General features: G+C 45.1%; 1 protein-coding gene across 1 annotated transcript; it reads left to right on the forward strand.

The window, feature by feature from the left end:
- Positions 1–7: 7 nt before the first annotated feature.
- On the forward strand, positions 8–20,151 carry LOC143329272 (uncharacterized). The gene is made up of 11 exons (XM_076745097.1): positions 8–354; positions 2,248–3,229; positions 5,089–5,139; positions 6,437–6,711; positions 7,805–8,380; positions 11,495–12,262; positions 13,199–14,007; positions 16,883–17,156; positions 17,409–17,473; positions 18,351–18,444; positions 18,535–20,151. The coding sequence occupies exons 1-11, from the start codon at positions 84–86 to the stop codon at positions 19,572–19,574; spliced, it is 5,205 nt and encodes a 1,734-aa protein (XP_076601212.1). The 5' UTR covers positions 8–83; the 3' UTR covers positions 19,575–20,151.
- Positions 20,152–20,703: the final 552 nt, after the last annotated feature.

Consider the following 20,703-nt stretch of genomic DNA (forward strand, 5'->3'; position numbering starts at 1 on the left):
TGTTTCGCCTCACCACAGAAGCCCCAGCTGTTTGTTAAAGCTTGAAATTCGTTTGTAGTGAGTTTTTATTCTCCCTCGGCAGGATGTCTTTCTCCTCCTCCTTCGGTACGCAGGTCGCCGCCATCATGGACGTGTTAGCGAAGGCTGCGGTCGCCGAAATCACGAAGCTGGTGGAGGACGGGACTGTGGTTCTTCGCCTGGAGATGTGTCGGAGGGACAGTGAGATTCAGGAGCTCAAAACAGGTTTGAAGCTGATGGAAGCTGAACTCTGCAAAGCTCAGGAAGCGGCCACGAGCCGAGCTACGGAGGCCACACAGGAGCAAACAGCAGCCGGGAATCAGGTCCCCCACCGGGGTGAGGTAGCTCCCACAGATTCCCTGATTGTCTACCCCAACGCGGGACTATCCCCGGTCGGCACTCTCCCGCTAGCCAGACTATCGAGCCCACCGACATATAACGGAGCTAGTTATCTTTTTTTATGTTAGTTTTTTGTTACGTACAAGTGTATTTGACATATAATTAGTGACATATTGTTTCAAATACACCTACAGTATGACCATTAGCCTATGAATTGACTTTGTCGTTACGTTTTAACAAGTGGTGGATAAATCCTCTTTCCGTTTCCGGTCAGTTAACGTCACATCACAGATACTCTTGAGTTCGCCATGCCTCTGGTTTGGTAGTACGATGTACTGTATCCTTCGTTCAGTATCTGTGGTAGTAGTTGTAGTAGTAGTAGTAGTAGTTGTTGTTGTTGTTGTAGGCCTAGTAATCAGGGATGGGCAAAGATACATCTAAAAGTATTCCCAAATACAATGCGAAGTACCCAGCATTAAAACAGCCTATAAGTGCACAACATTAACTGTGCATTTATGAAACAGCTAGAAATTATGGTAAAGTAATTATGAAACGGTTAGAAAATAAGGCTACAAGATGCACAGCAGTAACTGTATCTATTTCTAACAGTTACAGTGCTGGGTATTTTGCATTAGTGTTTTGAAATACTTTTATCTGTATCTTTGCCCATCACTGGTAACAATAATATCAACAAATGATCCGGCGGGATAGATCGTCACTGGTAACAATAATATCAACAAATGATCCGGCGGGATAGATCGTCTAAACCACCTGGGGCTACGCGTCCGTGAGCGAACTCAGTTGGGAGTCTCCGTCTATCTACCCTCCCACATCTGCCTGTTGAGAACCGTCACACCAAACGTCACTCAAAAACTCAGAAATTCAGGATTTGTTTTCTCATACTCAAACTTTTCCACTGCTCGGTAGAATACAACTAAAGATCCTTTCATGGTTTCCTGTTAAATGGATTCTTTTAATCCATAAAAAACTGAACAAACTATTAGAGCTGGAATAATGATGTGGAGAAACACAAGAAACCATGAAATGTGGAACTAGTAGCCAGAAAATTGTTTGACTAACTTAGATCATTAAAGCGGCATCTGTCTGATGAATAAAAAGTTACAAAATTGTGAAAAATGGTCTAAAGTCCAAGATGACATCCTCAAATTTTTTGCTTTGTATGCAATTCACCATCACATAAAATCAAGAAAAGCAGCAGATTTTTGTGGTTGAAGAGATCTGGTATTTTGGGAATTATCAAAATAGTTTGTTTTACTCTGATAAGTATTTCACTAATTGTGTCAGATCTAAAGATGCACAAGAAAGAAAGAAAAAACACACTTGATAACAGCCTGAATCACCTCAGCTCTTGATTTTAAAGATCTCCTCTGGAAATGGTTTGAAATATAAATAAACTTTGAATAATAATTTGTGTCTGATACGGTTTTACCACAATAGAATCCTTAAAACGTGGCTTCGAGTTTCCACATCACGCTTGTTTAAGTTGAATTTTGGACCAGAATTGATTTCCAGACTAGTTGCGATGTGACAAATCACTAACCATCAGATTTTAAACGAGCGTTCAGATCAACTTTTGTCATGTTCTTTTAGACATGGACCTTCCAGTAAAGACGTTAAATAAATAGCCATGGGGTTGTACTGTTCTAATGAGCGACGAGCCAACTTTCCATGCAAATGTAGTGTCACCAGTCAAACCTCAAACAGTGGAACACATGATGAAATATGACTTTTTGTTAGTGAAGCGATGAATCTCTTTCCCTTGCACTCAGTTCCATTTTGCAACCGAGCGTGAAAACTTTTTTGCATCTCCTGTGTTCTTGCTTTGCTGACGTGTGTGTGCACCTTCAATTTTCTTTTTGTCTCTTGCAGACAAAACAGAGGATCAGGAAACATGCGCCGCGTATCTGGAGCCAAAGACTGCAGATTCGCCGCAGCATGGATCAGAGGAGAGCCGAGACGTGAGGCCAGCACTGAAACACGAGCCGGCAGATGAATTTACTGCCCAGGAAACAACGGACAGCACAGCAGCAGCAGCAGTGGACGTTTGCTTTGAGGCGGCGGAGCGAGGCGACCCGATCTGGCCTCCACCTGCTTGCATCATGTTTGAGAAAAGCTCTGTTGCAATGCAGATTTTCTCTCCTCACGCTGAACAATACGCTGCTCATAGAAATACAGAAAGTTCCTTCAACTCGTTATCAAGTGACGCAGAGAAGATTGCAGGTGATCCCTTAAATGTGCCAATAAAAATAGAGGTAGAGGTTCGACCGATGTGCATGGGCGGTGCGTCCTCAGAGTCTGTTCACGATGAACAGTTCAGACAAGCTTCACACGTCGCAGTCCACCCGGACGAGTGCTTGCAGTCGGCTTTGCGACAGGCCGGGCCGTCACTAGCCCAGCCGCATGCACAGAGGTCTGCAGCAGAACCGTTAGGACCAAACTCCCAAGATCACATCCTCAGCAGAAACAACCTGAGAGCAAAAAGGCTGATGAACGTTTGGAGGACAAATCAGAAACTGTTCATCTGCTCGGTCTGTAACAGGGGCTTCCCCCGCCTGTCTCAGCTGGACGAGCACAAGGCCACACACCAGCTCTTCAAACCTTTCCGGTGCCTCGAATGCGGGAAGTCTTTCACCCAGAAGACCCGGCTGAAGACGCACCAAAGCGTGCACACGGGCGAGAGGCCATTTAGTTGCAAAATCTGCGGCAAGATGTTCTCGAGGCAGGACAACTGCCTGAGGCACGAGCGGTTCCACAGCGGGCTGAAGCCGTACAGCTGTGGGCAGTGTGGTAAAAGCTTCACTGTGCTGGGGAACCTCAAAATGCACCAAGAGATTCACCTGAAGGGGAGATAGCGCTCAGACCCCGAGGCGCTCAGTGACACTAATTCTGAAAATTTGCACAAGCGCTTATTCATCTCACCATTGTACTTTAATTTAACGAGTCGGGATGCTGGCAGTGCAGGTGAGGGAGAACGGGATTGTTGTGTTTATTGATAGCTCCGACCAGTGTACTGCATAAGTTGGACTCATTGTCGGAGTGGTCTGTTTATTTTCCTCTCAGTCAGGACTGTCAATGCATCTCTTTGTTCCAGTACGCGGTGTTGGATTTATCACTGTGCATGGTGCAGTGACTGTATTAACCCAGGAAAATGTTTTCTGGCTGCCGGTTGTGTTGTGTTGCAGGTGAACTGAAGCCCAGTCTACACACACTCCTGAAAACGTTGCTTTTTTTTTGCATTTTGGCCTCTCGTCCACACACAAACGCAGTTTTGGACCTTTGTGTGTTCATGTGAATGGAGCTGTTGTTTTAAATCACAGCTTGTGTGGATGGGATTATTTTTGATGAAGGAGGAAAAACCACCTCTGAATGCCCAGTTCTCAGGTACACGGGTATTTTTATAAAAGGGGTTTTTCCTCGCCTGCACTGTTTAAAAAAAAAAAAGCTTCATATGCAAACACACAATGGAGGCAGTCATAGCGTGCCAAACCAACAGGTGGTGTTATAACTCTAAAGCCACGTCGGCCAATCAGAAGCCTGAAAAAAAGCTGCTATCGGTAGGCTGCATGCAACTGGAGGTTCGATCCTTCTGTGGTGAAGACTTGACCGGCCTTTGCCGTGTGAGACAAAGGAGACGATGTGTCACAAACCAGAAGTTCAGTTTTCCTGATCAACACGTCAACACTGCAAACAGTTTCTGTACATCTTCAGCCTGGAGGGGGTTTTCCAAAAGCTCCGTTTTCAGTGCCCTAAAACTGAGTTTGTGTGTGGACAAAAGGCCAAAACACATAGAAGAAGGCATTGTTTTAAAAAATCCCCTCGTCTGTGTGGAACAGGTGCAGAAGTGCAGCTGCAGCCTTCTTTGACACAAACCTGTGTGATAAAGATTAAATCCAGCTCTGGTGGGACAAATGAAGAACTGTCCATTGGTCTTCTGGTGACCAGTTTGGTCTTTGTGGTTTGTGAATGGTTAAATGAGTTTCGGTGCTTTGTAGCAGTGCAGATTGAAGTGCCTTCAGGATTTAGCATCGTGGGTAAGAACTGTGCAGTTTTCTGTTCTGTCGTTCAGCTGTTTGACTTCTGTCTGCTTGTTGTGGATGTTTTGAAGAAAGCAGCAAGTGTCAAACCTGTGTGTGGTCATTTAAGCACTGGTGCATGTAATTAGGTGCGTAATTACCCACCACAAGTATCTGCATGAAGACTAATGTTCAGACCAGTCAGACAGTGAAGGAGTTAGTCAGGAGCTCGGGCCTTGTTGTGGCCGTCTTGGATTAGGCTGTTATTCATGTCTGGTCCATGCTTTCATGTTTTTGTCTTGTGGATTTATCATCTTAAACATACAATGCTAATGCCTTCCTCTGGTCTCGCTGCTGTGCTGCAGTGTTCTGAGTCTTGGGACGACTCGGTTGCCCTTTAAGCATCCCGGGCTGCTGGGCCGGGGTGTTGTGTCCCAGGATTATTGTTTCTCTGTGTCTGTGGATTTGAAGCCAAACCAGGTGTCCAGCTGTCACTTACCTGCTCTGATTGTTAATTCATGGCTTCTGCTCCGTCGGGTTTAAAGCCTCTCCTCCACCCAGCAGCACTCGCTCTCCCCTGTTTGGTTTGGTTGTATTTTTTTTGTCTTAAATAACCTTTATAATGATGTAAAATAAACATATTTTCAGTTACAGCTCTTGCGTGTTCTCCCTTTGTCGAGCTGGGTTGCGACATCAGTACACAAGAGGGTCTCTTCTTGGCTAATGCAGCCAATGAAACACCTGACAAGTAAAGGTATCGTCACATTGATCGCAAAGTTAGTAGAAATCCAGTAGTGCCATAAAGCAGGACTGCTCATTGATTTGAAAGATTACCCACAGTGGTCTAATAGATTAATTCCCAATCAGCCAGAAAGGACCTTTACAAGGCATCACTTAATGATTAATATGAAAAAAAAAAAAAACCCAAAATACAATATGACACAAAGGGAATCATTTTCTAATGATCTTTAATCTCTTCAGAGCTCCAGAATAATTCACATGAACAATCTGTGAAGGGAAAATGGGTCACAAAGGCACAAATAATTAAACCATGACAGATTTCTTTCCTCTCATGTCGACATGTCGACCAGCTGTTGACCTAAACACAAACGGATGATTCCAGTTAGTTTCATGCAATTTCAGAGAGCAAAGTCATGGCTTAAGCTTTTTCCTGGCTTCTGATTGGCCAACATGGCTGTAGGGTTGGGCTTGTATCACCACCTGCTGGTGTATCATGCTCCTGACAGGCTTCGGTGGGCAGGATTTTTTTTTTTTTTTTTTTTTAAGAACAAAGGAGGAAAAACCATGTTGACCAGGCAACAGCAGAGTGTGTATTTCATCTAAAATTACTTTTTATAATTTTCACATCTTGATTACATAAAGTTTTCATGTTTGCATTTTGTTAAATGTGTCTGTAGACATTAAGGTTTTTCCATGAGTGTACACATATATGTAGAGAGAGAGAGAGAGAGAGAAAGAGAGTAAAAAGACTTAAATGTAAGTATAGATGTCAGTATTTTTTCCAACTCTGATTTAATGATATAACAAGTCCTATGTATAATTTTTACTGACTTTTTCCTTACTTTTCCTTCTGTTGCTTCTATAACGAACTTACTAACTTGTGAGTTAATGAACATGATTGCGTGAATTGAATGACATTTTGTTGGAGGAGAAAGGCCAAAAAACGGTAAGTGGATGGTTTTCAAGTTTCATTCATTGTGTTTCAGGACTTTTCATACAGTTTGCAAAGAGGTTGGTTGAGGTGTAAAAGTACTTTAAGATTACGTGAACTGATGCTGCTCGGATGGTCTCCTGCATGTTTTTACTTGTATGTAGTTTTTTTTTTTTTTTTAAATGTTTGTCAGTTAAATTTAGAGGAATGAGCTCAACCTCGGAAACGCTCCGGTAATATGCGTTGCGCCTTCCTCCGCGTCTTTACGGTACTTGTGTCATCACTTCCGTAAATTGAAACGCTGCGTTCTTCTTCGTCTTCTTTTTTCTTTGTGCCGTTTAGCTGCTGCTAGTTTGGAGCGGTACACGTAAAGAGCACGCCAGGCAGAAATCGCTGCGGTGTGTTTCACGATGTTGAGCAGCGTTTCTCTGCGGGCTCAGATCGCCTCTGTCATCGACGCCTTGTCCAAAGCAGCCGTGGCAGAAATCGCCAAAGTTGTGGAGGATGGCGTGGTGGTGCTGCGGCTGGAGATGTGTCAGCGTGAAAACGAGATCAAGAAGCTGAAGAACAACATCGAGGTTCTGCACAACGAGCTGAGATCGGCGCAGGGGAGGCTGACCCAGAGACCCGACCCCCGCGGCAGAGACGGTGAGAGCTGACACAGACCCGAACAGCCCGCGAGCAGATCTGACCGATGCGCTGTCACAGCGCACACAGCTGCTCACCATCACACTGATGGAGGACGCCAGGGCACAGAGGGGCACGGGGATGGAAATGCACAGATCTGTGTTTTCTCGGCACTCTGACCTTGTGTTTGCCTTTGAGGAGTGGTGCTTCACCGCCCTGTTCACCTCAGCACCTCTGCAAAGCTCTGCCCGTCTGCAGGGGGCTTGACTCGCACATTGATGCCAGCAGTGCTGTATCAGCTGTCTGCACTGAACATCACTGTTAGGGACAAATAACGATAGAGCCATCAGGGATGTATCTGTGGTGCATGATGGTAGATTTATATTGTCTGTTGGACCTTTAAATCCGTCTAATAGGATTACCAAAACTGTCTGTCAACAAACTCATTTTTTACAATAACAATCTGATGAACCCACAGATAACAATCACATGAATGTGCCGCTCTGCTTGGCTTTACAGGGCTTTTTAGTGAGTTTTAGCTCGTAGCTTCGCTGTCTGGTCCCTAAATTTACTGTTTTAGTTCAATCATCACTCACATAATGTTGTTTTCTTTGGAAAAGCACTAAAAATCCAATAAACACTACTTAACTATCAGCACCAAAGCACAGACACAGTTAGCAGGTTAGTACTGCTAAAGAGCCAGATATTGTCCTCAGGAGTTGGTGGAGACCAAAAACAGCTAAAAGAGTTAATATAGGACTTATGTTTGCCGGGTGGACACAAGCGCCGTCTTAGGAGTGAAGGATAATGTTGCTCTGTAACTGCTGGATGAGTAAATAAGCAACTGTTTGCTAACAAGTTCAACGCAGCATCTTAAAAGGTGGTCACACATCAATCGATTAATCTGCTGAGTATTTTCATAATGAATCATTTAGTCTATAAAAAGGAAAAAAAAAATTCAAAAATGTTCAACAAACAGTTCAAAACCCAAAACTCTTCATTTAATCTCCACAATGACGAAGAAAAGCGGCAAATCCTTGAATTTTAGAAGCAAATGAAAAGTGACTGAAGCGACTCAAAGCGCTGCTCTCTGACTCTGTCACTCTTTCCACAGATAGGCAGGGTGACGCTGGCGATGAGAGGACCTTGCTTGAGAAGGTGCACGCTGAAAAGGACAGCCTGTCCATACCTGAGGTGCAGGTGAAATGCGAACCTGTGGAAGACGGCAGCGAAGAGGTCAGAGGACGACCTGACCAGCCGGCCTTGTACGACAGAGACACTGCGCCGTGGAGGCCGACCACGCAAGCTCAGACAGGACGCAGCAGCTCCGATTACTTAAATTTAGGGCAGAACTCCTTGTTGTGTCTCCCTGAAACGTCTCTGGACTCCGGACTGGCGGCGCCCTGCGGCAGCCCCGCTGGGTTTCAGCAGAGCCCGTCCAGCCGCGGGCTGCTGGGTTACGGTCAGTATCGTAACTCCTACAACACGGTACGGAGGAGAACGGCCAAGAGGCTCATGTTTAAGAAAGGCTTCATCTGTCCGTACTGCGGTAAATACTTCGAGCGCGCCGGGCACCTCGAGAGGCATAAAAGGATTCATACCGGCGAGAAACCGTATCGCTGCGAGATATGTGGCAGACGGTTCAATCAGAAATGCAGCCTGAAGGAGCACATGAAGATTCACAGGAGATGTAAGTACGATACTTCATTGTCTAAAGATGCTTAAGACAGATAGAAATCAAGAAGCGAAGATCTTTGTCAGAAACTACCTGCAGAGTTGCTCTCAGCAAAGCACTTTGTCCTACGAGGACAGTTTACGCGCCAGTTAGAAACGAACAAAGGAGGCTGTCGCCCTAAAAGCGTCCGTGCACAAATACTCTGTTGATGGGTGTCTGAGAATAAATGTGGTCAGATGGTCAGGACCTTAAGCTGCGGAGCTGCTGGAGATTGGGGTCTTGTTCAAGGACTCTTCAGGACGGCAGGATTAGGGTCAGGCTCACAGGGTCATGGGGGATCAAACCCCAGATGCGTGGGGTCACTGACTCTCTGCCATCATGCACTTCTTCTATTTCTGTGATTCCAGCTCATATAATTTAATGACGTCCCTGCGACCTTGAATGACCTTTAAATTACTGCATGTGAAGCGATAAATTTGTCTCTTAATTTGAGGGTCCTCCACGCCTCCCTGACGCATCGGTAGCTAGTTGCTCTTTCTCCATGTTATTTTAGTCCTCCGTCCTGGAGTCCCGGTTCAGTTCACAGATGAAATCTCAGGCTGTGACATTCCTTGGTGTCACAGTAAGGAGAGGAAAACTACAGCATGCGGTTTCGGCGAGACGACAGTAAATGGGGGATGGTGACTTAAAAGTGCCCCGCTGACAGCTGCGTTCGCCTGGCTGCCTTATAAGACGACCGGCCTTTCACGTCCCAGCAGCTTCTCAGGGCCACACTCGCTGGATTTTGATCCCTGGGGTCAGATCTCAGTTCATGTCTCACTGAATTTTGCATTATTTTTTTTTATTGTAGTTCAGTTTTGACCTTTAGATTTCAGCTTGGCTAGTTTTAGTTTTCGGAGCTTATTTTCACTTTAATTTCAGTTTAAGTTTATGATAATAATGCTGACGTTCAGGTCATGCAGCGGGGAAATAATTCACCTTCGGGCGCTTTATTATCTTAGCACACTGCTGAGCTACATTAAAGGTCATTTGTGTTTAACGCGTGCACCCGTCTGTCCAAAAACACCCTCCACCCGCTGCAGGCAGGCAACAAAATAGATCTTCTCTGGTTTTTCCCATAGACTGTATAAATAGTTGGATGGAGCTTCTGGGTAGCTGAAGTGCCCTAAACCTGCATTCTTTCTGATGGCCAGCAGGGGGCAAAAGAAGTCTGATTGTATGTACGCTTATGAGAAAATTACCCTACTTCTCACTCGATTTATTACCTGAATAAAAACTTTCTTAATGAGTTCATGGCCTCAATCTCTCGTTCCAGGTCTTCGTCTTCAGCATGATGTTCATTTTGTAAATTATGGCCCCATTTTGAATGAAATAGACAATAAAGCAGGGCGTGCTACCTTGCAGTGGCTACCTTGTGATTGACAAGCTGCTACCACGGCGAGTCCTCAGTCAGATCCAGAGGATCGAATAGAGGCGTAGAAATGCGAATCCTCCCCTGCTCCACCCTGTCCAAATATGGTCACTTCTGGCTCCAATAAGCCAAGATGGCGATGGCCATAATACCAAACCAGAGGCTTCAAAATGGTGGCCCACAAACTGGCGGGTGATGTCACATTGGGTTTCTGCTCGGGTTTTCCCCAGGAAGTTGTTTAGAGGAGGTGGTGAGCCACCCAGATTCTGATGCCTCTTTCTGTGTTCGCTCGAGTTGGTGGACGACATCCTCACTGTCACACTAGATAAACAGTCGCTGTCATTTGCTGTGTGAAATGGCGCCTCTGCTCCTTTTGCTCCAGAAGGTTCGGTTTCATTTCACTCAAACGTCGAATTTTCTTCACGACTTTACAGGATGCAGCCTCGAACGTCGTCACTTTTTCCAAATATCAAGCTAAAACAAACGAGGGCCAACCACAATTTTTCCATCTGGGCTGTCGAATCCAGACCGCTTCCACACGTTTCCCCTCAGATGGTTTAGTGTCGGGATTTTTCCGTCAGCACATCTTGCTGGTTTCCTCACTTTTACGAACTTCAATAGCCTAATTTGCCAATCACAATAGATTTTACAAACACCGTCCTGCTGGAGTTCAAGACTAGAATAAGTTTGAAGGCTGATTTTCAATCTTCATGGCCTTTATTTCCAGGCGAGATGGTCGATCTGAGCTGTAAAACACTGTTTTGAGTCGTCACAGTTTTTACATATCAGATCTATATGTGGTTAAACCATCAGAGACCACCATGACGATAAAGATTGTTGTGCAAGTAAATGATGTTGCTGGGAGAAGAGACAGTCAGTGACGAAGACAGTGGTGGCCACCAGGAAGAGGGGAGTGTTATGGTGCATGTATACTGTTTTGATTATCTGACAGAAGGTTATAATTGGTTTGTGAAAGGTCATGGGAAGACTGGGATGTAAACAGACAGACTGACTGGTTTGGGAATAAATGCATAAACTGGAATGATTATAACGCAACGGAGAAGTTATTGGTTGGATGTGAGGAATGTTGTTTGTGTGAAGAATGTTTAATTTGGACGGCTGACCAAAACCCTGAATCCCAAAAAAGTTTGGCCGCTGTGTAAAACATAAATAAAACAGAGTGTGATAACTCGCTAATCCTTTCTGACATAAACTCAGCTGAGAAGACGATATATTTAATGTTTTCTCTCATCGGCTTCATTGATTTTTATAAATATCTGCTTATTCTGGATTTGATGCACGTTTCAAACATGTTGGGACACGAGCAGCTGCAGACTGGGAAAGATGTGGAACGCTCCAAAAACACCTGTTTGGAACGTTCCACAGGTAAACAGGCTCATTGGTAACAGGTGATAGTGTCGTGATTGGGTATGAAAGGGGCATCCTGGAAAGGCTCAGTCGTTCACATGCGAGGATGGAGCGAGGTTCACCGCTTTGTGAACACATGATTGGATGAAGGATGTCCCTACATGAGCTCAGGAACACTTTGTAGATCTGTTGTCTGTGAACACGGTCTGATTGGAAATGGTTGCATTCTGTTTTTCGTTTTTGTACATGACGGCACCATATGTTCTAAAGTTTAATGGTAAAAAGCTTTTGGCTTCTCTCTGTAGATGTGGGTAGAAATTCGTCTGATGACTGATTCTTTCTACAAACAGATATTCTGCCCAGACCAGCTGAGATCCACGTGGGCGATCAGAAGCAGATCGCAGACGTGAATCCACGTCCTGATACTCACCGCCCGGAGGAAGGGAGCCAGATGAATGCCGAGGATGGCTTACCTGAGAGTAAAGACATTCTCCCAACGCCTGTGCACGTCAAATCTGAGCCCGCAGAGGAGAATATCACACAACCGCTGTTTCACGGAGGAAACGAGCAGCCAGTGGAAGGAGTAGACGACCTGAGTGAGAGCTTCACAACGTTTGAGAGGGACAGCCAGCAGTGGATGTCCAGACTGCAAGGACAGAACAACGCAGAGATCAGCAGCACAGAGTATCTCGGCAGCTCGGCGCAGAGCATGGCGTCCTTCCCGGGTGTCGCTCAGTTACTCCCACCACCAGTCGAGGCCTCTGGCAGCACGTTCTCCTTCCCGGGGAAACCGTACGGGGAACTCAAAAACAGCATGATCTCCCAAACACCTTACGGCTCCTCAGACACGCTCATGATATCGAGTGAAGCGGGCTTGCACGGCATGGCGGGAGCCACGCTGAATCACCACCAGCAGCGAGCCAGCAGGTCTTTTCAGGTGATCAAACCAAAGAAATGCTTCGTCTGCTCCTACTGCGGCAAAATCTTCAAGCGCGCCGGCCACCTCGAAAGACACCTGCGAATTCACACCGGGGAGAAGCCGTACGGCTGCCACATCTGCGGCAGGTGCTTCAACCAGAAGAGCAGCCTCAAGGGCCACATGAGGACGCACAGGAACGGTAAGAGACGAGAGACGAGCCGTGATTCTCATTATGAACATGATTATTTGATCCATAACACGTCAGAAAAAAGTAAAAAAACTACCCAACATTCTGCTAAAGTCCAAGTAGCCATATATTAAATCCAACTCATAGTCCAGAAAGCAAAATGTTTATTTTATTATCATTGAAAACCAAGTAAAGCAGCACACATTCACACTTGAGGAGATGGATCCAATGAATTTTCATCAATGCAGCTTAAAAAGAACAAGACTGACTACGTCCAAAGGTGACAGCTGATTTTACAAAATGCTGGGTAGAAATATCTTCTAAATGTCTTTACATGGAGCTCCTCAAGAGAAAACACGAAATTACCAACAGAATAAATAAAACGTAGAATTGTAAATGACAGAAATACAAAAACTTCATTTACTAACGATGAAATAATAATTTGTCTTATTGCCGCCCTGTTAAAACATGTTTTTCGAAAGCAGAATATTTCATTTGAAAGAAACATGTTATGAATTTAGCAGATGATTATTCTCAACACATTTTGACTTTTGGACATTATTTAACACTTACTGGAGTAGTTGGAAATCAGATGACATGAGACAGAAACAATCCTATGCAGCCACCACTGGAATGCAATTCCACAAATAGTATAATGCTAATGCTAATGCTAATTGTGTAGCCTGAACTTTATCTGCAACCGTGCAGAAAAACCAGGTTTAACCAGAGTAAATAGACACGCTGAAAACATAAAAAGCTGCACAGCTATGAAATGCTGATTCAGACTTCGAGTATCAAAGTTATGAATGAAGCTTCGAGGGTTCGAAGTCTTCAGTCCAGCCTGCTGAATGATCCATTTTTAAGCACTGCATTAATTAGAAGCACGAGAAGAGTTCGTCATTAGCGGTAGCTGCTCATTTAATTCTGTTACCTTCTTCTTCTGAAAAGGGGAGAACGCCGACGTGCTGGAGGCACATCACCTGATGTTTACAATGCCGGAGAACGAACCGCTGAAGAACCTGGCAGAACCCAAGACCGGACTGTCAGCTTTAGAAGAACCGCTGCCAGGCGCCACGTACAGCGAGCCGGTGGGCGAGCAGCAGACCGTGATGGTGAAGCTGGAGCCGAAAGTGGAGGATTTTCAGCCTGTAGGCCAGGCGGGGGCTGGCGACGGCACGGGAGCGCCGGACCAAAGCCAGCTGTGGACGGCTGGGATGGAGAAGAGCGCCGCCGCCGCCGCCGAGCAGAACGTCTGTGTGCTCATACACGACGTCAAGTATCACCTCAGTCCTGCTGCTGGAGCGGCCGGCGAGCAGCAGGGATATACCTCACCGATCAAAGACCTGTGTTTCCTCGACCACAAAGAAAAGGACGAACTGATGAGCGACGATCAGTATTCAGTGATGGGAATGCCGTCGCAAAGCGACATGGCTCTAGCGCCCGAGCTGCAAGATCAACATATTACACAAGAGGTGGCTGTGAACGAGTACGCCGCGGTGAGCGACAGGACTCACGAGGGAGCTGTGTTTGAATTTAATATGACCGCCTCAGGCGACCATCAAGACAAGTGTGGCGAGGACGCCACCAGGCAAAACTGCTTTATATGCTCAGTTTGTGGGCAGAGCTTTGAGAGTTTCAGTTTGTTTCAGAGGCACCAGTGTAAAAACATCACAGAGCAGTCCTTCGGCTGCAAGATATGCGGCAAGATGTTCAATCAGATGAGCATCCTGGAGCTGCACCTGAAGCTGCACGTGGAATAAAATCATTTGTAACGGACACAAGAAGGAAAATGGTGGACGTGATTCTCCACCAGGCGGCGTCACAGGGTTTTTTTTCTCACGGTCGACAAAATCAAAACTTCCAGAAGCTGAAGCCGAGGAACAAAAGAGTGATTGAGCGTCGTTGGCGTTCACAGTGAGCACAGCTGTTCGCCTGCTTGAAGCTGCTCAGGTTTGACCTTCAGAGCAGTTTTAACAATGACTTTATCTATGAAGGACAAACCAAACAGGGTCGGCCGTTTCAAGGTGCACATGAAGCTGCAGCCGCTGCATTTCTCATTCTCACTGCACTTACTGAAACATCAGGTTTTTTCCTGCGTTCTTGTTTTAATTTCCTAATTGGAAACAAATCGACGTGTTCGTCATCATCCAGGATTCACTGTGATATGTGCAAAACATCATGAATGAAGCACTCAGATCCTTTATTTCAGTAAAAGTACCAAAAAAGTAAAAAAGTCCTGCATTGAAAATGTTATTTAAGTCAAAGTATGTAAGTATAATCATCAAAGTGACACCTGCACAGTGTTGTTTTGTCCAACTAATATAAGAAACCTCAAAAGCATTAAATAAGAAATTAGCTAAATTATTACAAGAGAAGCAGTGTGAAGTGTCTGTACATGAAAAATTACAAATGACGGTTAATTTTCTGTCAGTCGGCTGATTGAAACGGTTTCATTTATAACAAAAAAGTTCAGAAGCTCTTCCTGTGGCTTTGGTACAAAAGTTAAGTCGGATAAATGCAGTGGAGTCAAAGGTACAATACTTATCTCTGAAGTGAAGTGGAGTAGAAGTAAAAAGAAAAAAACTTAAAGTAAAAGTACCTCAAATTTGTACTCAAGTACAGCAGGTGAGTAAACGTACTTTGTGACTGGATTTGGTCGAAATAAAACAAATTACAGAGTGCAAAGCTCATGGATTTATCAGGTGGAGGTAGAGGACGGCTTTCTTCTCTTTTCAGTCAAACTGTTATTAAGAAAATTGGAAAATCATCAGTTTCATCAGTCATAAGAGGTTCAACCACTGCTGACTGTGCTGTGCTAAGACACACTTTTCTGATGTGGACATGTTTTCTCCTGAGGAGGATGCAGTGAAGGTACTACCTTTTGACGCCGTTGTTAAAAATCCTCAGACAGATGCTCAGCGTCTTCATTTTGAGTTGAACTGAACGAACCCTCAACGTGCTGCCTTCAAAGCTGCACATAAGTATGTCCTGACAAGCGCACTATTCAGTTGGTTTGGTCTTTCAAAAGGCAAATTTAAAGCAAATGCTACCACGTTTGGGTCAGGCCAAGACTTCAAATCTTCCACTTTTGTTGGGGGAAGGGAAGGAACTACAATACATTAATGTTAAAATACCTCAGTGATACACAGGGTCACTATGAGTCATCAAGAGTCTGGAAAAGTGAACCGTCTTTGTCGTTGTTACCTTTTGTTATTTATTAAGTGAACAAGTTACCCAGCCAGTGTTCAGCGTTGCACATGGAAAACTATTATAATAAGCCATTAAACTGGTTGGAGTACGTTGTTTTGATTGGTGCGGTTTGCTTTTGTTCGGAGCAGGCGGGTGGATTGAAGACGTCATTGAAATAGTTTGAGAGAACTCAGATTTCAGGAAGCCGACGGGGTGACAAAAACCCTTCATAGTACAGAGTGATGAGTGCCTACAGTCTTCATGTGGGTATGACGTCCCTAACCCTTCCGCTGCGGTGTTAAATGCCTCTCAAAACTGTCAAAATCCACTTCCTGTAATGATTTTTCTTCTTTTGTTTGTAGTGTTTTCAGTCTGCTTCAATCCAGTACTTTACTACACAAGATCAGTAGTAACCTGACATCTATCTGTAGCATGGTTCACCGGCATCACATGACCTTTGCAGGAGTTTATCACATCATACAAGAGATAAGTTTACGTTTGAAGAGGTGGATATATTAAAATAAATCTGATTTCTTTGTTAAGCTTTTTGTATTTTCAAATAAATTCAACTTCTTCAAATTGTGGAGTCGAGCACTCTGGTTATTTTTCTACTGATGGATGTAAATAAACGACTGTTCAATGTGAAATCCTTCCTGTTTTGTCATTTCTCTCACCTTGCCTCCTTTTCTTCCAGGGCTTCCTGGAAAAGGTGTAAACTTGTTTGATCTTCACTAAACAGAAGAGGCCCCAGTATGGATCCTTGAGGGGGACCCCCCCCCAAATTAGATTTAAAAAGGCTGGGGTCACAAGTCACAGGCTTTCAGAATCAAGTTGTCTAAAACCATTAAAATGGTAGTTTATGGGTGTATTTTATATACTTTTAATCAATCTTGTGTAGGTTGATGAAGGTTAATGAAGGCTGCCTGTTCTGCAGAAGGGGCTGCAGGTGGGTAACTGACCTTTTCAGCTTTTTAGGACTGACGAATGCATCAGTGTGTAAATTTAATTACAATTTAATTTTTAAAAACTTTGAGAAAATGTTGGCCTACTTGCAAGTGTGATTTTGCATTTTAAAAGGAACAAATGTTTTTAACTGACCATCATTTTTGTGTTTAGATCCTGAAAAGATGGCTGAGCTAATTTTACTCAAAACGTCAAACAACGCGTCGCTTTTAAGGCTGCACAGTCGTCTGATAGACTTCCAAAGGTAAGTCACCTTTAATTTTACCTGAAACACCTGCGAGGGATGACGGACAAAGGTGAAGGCCTTCGTCTCGCGCGCCTGTTCGTCTCTTCCTTGTTGGTGGAAATGTCGCTGCGCGTCCACTGGCGTTCTTACGGTAAAGTCCTCCGCTACACGGAAGAAAAGGCTGCAGCTAGCTGGGGACACACAGGGATGTGAAATTTTCTAGTGCGTCGGTTGTTGTCGCAATTTTTTAAAAGAATCCGTGCGCGCAGGGACCTTTTTATTCTGCTTTTTCCACACACGTTACTTTGCATGAATTTAACATGGCGACGTGCATTCCCTTTCAAACCCAGCTGTCCTCAATAATGGAGGTTTTGGTTAAAGCAGCAGTGACAGAGATATCCAAACTAGTCGATGACAAATGTGCGTTTTTGCATCTCGAAATATCCCGAAAGCAAAGCGAGAATGAGATGCTGAAACGGAAATTACTGATGATGGAGAACAAAAACGCACAGCTGCAGCGCGGCTTCGGTAAGACGCTCAGTTGCTTCATTTGTGCTCTTAATTGACGACTCTGGTAAATTAGTGTGTTGTTCATTAATGTAGAGGCATCAAAGGTGTGATTGCATTAACTCTGAGTTTAAGGCAGCGCTGTGAGAATGCTGTGCATTCTTACACTAAATCACACCTTATTAGTACGAATGGGCTCATTTCCTCCTTCAACATGCTGAATTTCACTTTGGTCCAGCTTTTGTTAACGCATTATTTCCTTTTCTGCACCAGAAAACTACATGGACAGAGGGACAGATGTGAGGAGTAACTGTCCACATCCCACGGGAGACATCAAGGTCTGTTTCATTTTCATCACACTTTGGTTGATGTCACATCACATGTTGGGTGCAGACCACCACAGAAGCCCTGAATTAGACTGTGGTGATGTCTGAACACGATGCTCACAGAGGGTATAAATGGTGTTCAAGAGGCCCAGCAGCAAATGTTTGCCCCGAGGCTGCCGAGCAGGAAGTCCAGCATCTGTCTAATTAGCACTGACACACACTCATAATGAATTAAAGCTGCTCTATAAGTGATATTTTTATATTATCCCTGGATGATATGACTTCCATCCTGCTAATGGCAGACCTACAGGGACGAATCACCTCCTCTCTGTGGTTCTTCTCACCTCTCTGGACTCTTTTAGCGTCTTTCAGCTCATGTTTTGTTTCTATTGCTGCAGCTTTACTGATTTACTTCAGTCTTCGATCCACTCTCATCAGTTTCAATTCCAGTTTGCAGCAAAACAGGTGAAATCCAGCTGTGCACTTCCTGCGCAGAACCACACAACTGACAGATGAAAAAAAAAGGCCGTTAGCTGGTGGAGAATTTGGCTCCTAAAGCTTTCCTTTGATGGAGTTGGTGGAGAGAAAACTGAGCTAAAATGAGAGTGAATATTGGACTAGCATTCGCCAGGTGGATAGAAACACGACTCAGAATGAAAGATAATGTTGCTGCTTGTTTCATTTATTAATAATATGTAAATAAGAGAGTTTGCCAGCATGTTCGGAAAGTCGACTTTGAAAGGTAATAGCATGTCGGCGTTGTTTACAGTTGGTGCTGCCCCCAAGTGGAGAAAAACAATCCGTCATCGGCAGTTTAATGTACTGATGAGTCATTGATCATTTCATAAGAAGACGCCCTCTCCTGTTTTTAAATCCTCTCTTCATCCAGTTTCCGGAGATCGAAGATGCCGCCGTTTCATTCACGATTAAAGAAGAGAGTCCAGATGAGACGCTGTGGATCAGCGACTCCGCTGGGCCCATTGGTGAGTTAAAGAACTGGATTTTGTGCAGGAATTAAGTCCAACCCATGGTCGCATGGCTGCTCCTGACTGTCTTTACATCCGTCTTTGCAGGTTCTGCTTTGCAATACTCTAATCCAGCGAGCGCCCCGGAGAGCCAGCGGCTTGAGGAGAGCCGTCACTTAAGTCACTCAGAGGTCGCCAGGCAGAAAGCCTCGGAGTTCAGTGACTTGTACAGCTCTGGTCATCTCGCAGGAGACGTCAGTGGCCTTCAGTTCACGGTGAAGACGGAGAAGGAGGAGGACCGATCTGGATTCGGTCAGGATGGATGTCAGCACAGCGCAGGGAAGCAGGCTCAACTTCCTGCTGACTTTTCCATGGATGAACGCGAGAATCAGCTGTGGTCTTCCATAATCGAAGGCAATGACATCGATGCTGGTTTTCCTGACTTTTCTAGCGTGGTGGAGGAGTATTCCAACACATTCCCGGACCAATCTGATGCTCCTGTGGTTTCCAACACCCCCAAGTCTGCGAGTGTCCAGCCGCTGTCCAATCAGAGGCCGTGCAACGGGATCTACAACAGCGAGTATCAGAAGGACGTCCCGCAGTCGTCCAGCTTTCAACCTCAGGGTGCTCAGCAGGACAGGCCGAAGGAGCAGATGTACTCGCAGAGAAACGCCTCGCATGTCACAAATCTGCGGCAGGCTGATGAGCATCCTGAGAGGGAGGCCGCGGCTGGAGACAGGCCGGTGTCCGCTTTCACGTCCAACAGCTTCCCCTCTCCCGCCCCCCACAAAGCTCTCTCCGGCATGGCGCGGGGCTACGTTTGCTCGCAGTGCGGCAAGACGTTCGGCCGCCTGCACCAGTTCAAGCTGCACCAGCAAAGCCACAAGAGGAAGCGGGCGTTCTGGTGCACGGTGTGCGGCAAGAACTTCCAGTGTTCGTCCCACCTCAGCATCCACCACCGGACGCACACGGGCGAGAAGCCGTACGGTTGCGGCCAGTGCGGGAAGAGGTTCACGCAGCAGAGCAGCCTGAGGGTCCACCAGCGCACCCACAGCGGCGAGCGGCCCTACAGCTGCTCGCTGTGCGGGAAAACCTTCATCCTCATGCACCACTTGAAGCGGCACAGAATCATCCACACGTACAGCTGAGGCGGAGACGTCGGACGGGATGTTGCTCAGGTGAAAAGACACAAACGACCCTCAAAACCAAATGAAAAAGCCAGGGAGGGGCAGCTCTTACGGTTGAGATTTATAACCATGCGGCATTGCTCACAGACTTTGTATATTAATGCATATTTTACTATGCAAACTCCATCCAGTTTTGCTTCTTTTTAATTATTAAAGTCGAATTGCAACAGAATTCACATAAATCAGTGTTTTTAAGATGCCTCCAAAGCTAGAAATCCAAAAAAAAAAGGTCCAAAATGTGGAGTCATTATAAAAAAGATCCTGCAGATTTCCTCTCACAGTCAGCCGCGTGCTGAACTTCACCTCAGCTCCTCGTGTAGAAACATGCCTTATTTCATCTCAGCACTGAAACTGTAGAAGCACAATTCGCTCATTTCTCCCAGAAACTCGTCCTTTTTACGGTCGAAAGAGGGCTTCTGCTCCGAGCCAGAGCCAGCATTTGTAAAAACCTGCCTGACTCGTGTTTCCAGTCAAACTTTTCCATAAAATGTATCCTCTGCCCTTTGTTATCATTTATATTAAAGGATCGTTCAAAGCAGCAGCAGTTTCTAGTTTCCTGGCTTTGTGTTAAACTTGCTTTGAGTTAGTTTAATCAACATGGTAAACTGTTTGGTACTCAACACCGCAACTAACATTTATTATTAATTTTTAGTCCATAAAATGTCAGAAAAGCCTGAATAATATGCGTTCACTTTCCCAAAAGCATTCATCTAAAATGGAAGAAAAGCAGCAAAGTCCTCACAGCTGCATCCAGTCGATGGTTTGATAAATGATGATGAACTGATTATAGAAACTGTTGCTAATCAATCGGCTCATTAATCCATCGACTGACTCTCATCCAAGCCTGTAGTTTTGTCTGTCTGGCCTCATGAAACGGCACCAGAGGGCAGCGTAACTCATCCTTTAACACACCTCTGTGCAGAAAGGGAAGGAAGACGAACAGGAACAGCGGCCTCACACTGACAAGCCCCCGTTTTTTAAAGTAAACGCAGCCTCCTGACTGTGATCTTCTGCGCTTTGACCGCCTCTCACGTCTCTCACGTTTTACTGTGCATTCATGCACTTCATCCCGCTGTTGTCTTCTGCTCAG

This window comes from Chaetodon auriga, chromosome 12, assembly GCF_051107435.1.
Source record: "Chaetodon auriga isolate fChaAug3 chromosome 12, fChaAug3.hap1, whole genome shotgun sequence".
Lineage (NCBI taxonomy): Eukaryota > Metazoa > Chordata > Actinopteri > Chaetodontiformes > Chaetodontidae > Chaetodon > Chaetodon auriga.

Excerpts from the sequence above, each read along its gene's own strand:
- LOC143329272 (XM_076745097.1), top strand. The coding sequence starts at position 84 with ATGTCTTTCTCCTCCTCCTTCGGTACGCAGGTCGCCGCCATCATGGAC. Across the intron at positions 6,712-7,804 it reads CGACCCCCGCGGCAGAGACG|ATAGGCAGGGTGACGCTGGC; the intron begins GTGAGAGCTGAC and ends CTCTTTCCACAG. Across the intron at positions 12,263-13,198 it reads CATGAGGACGCACAGGAACG|GGGAGAACGCCGACGTGCTG; the intron begins GTAAGAGACGAG and ends TCTTCTGAAAAG.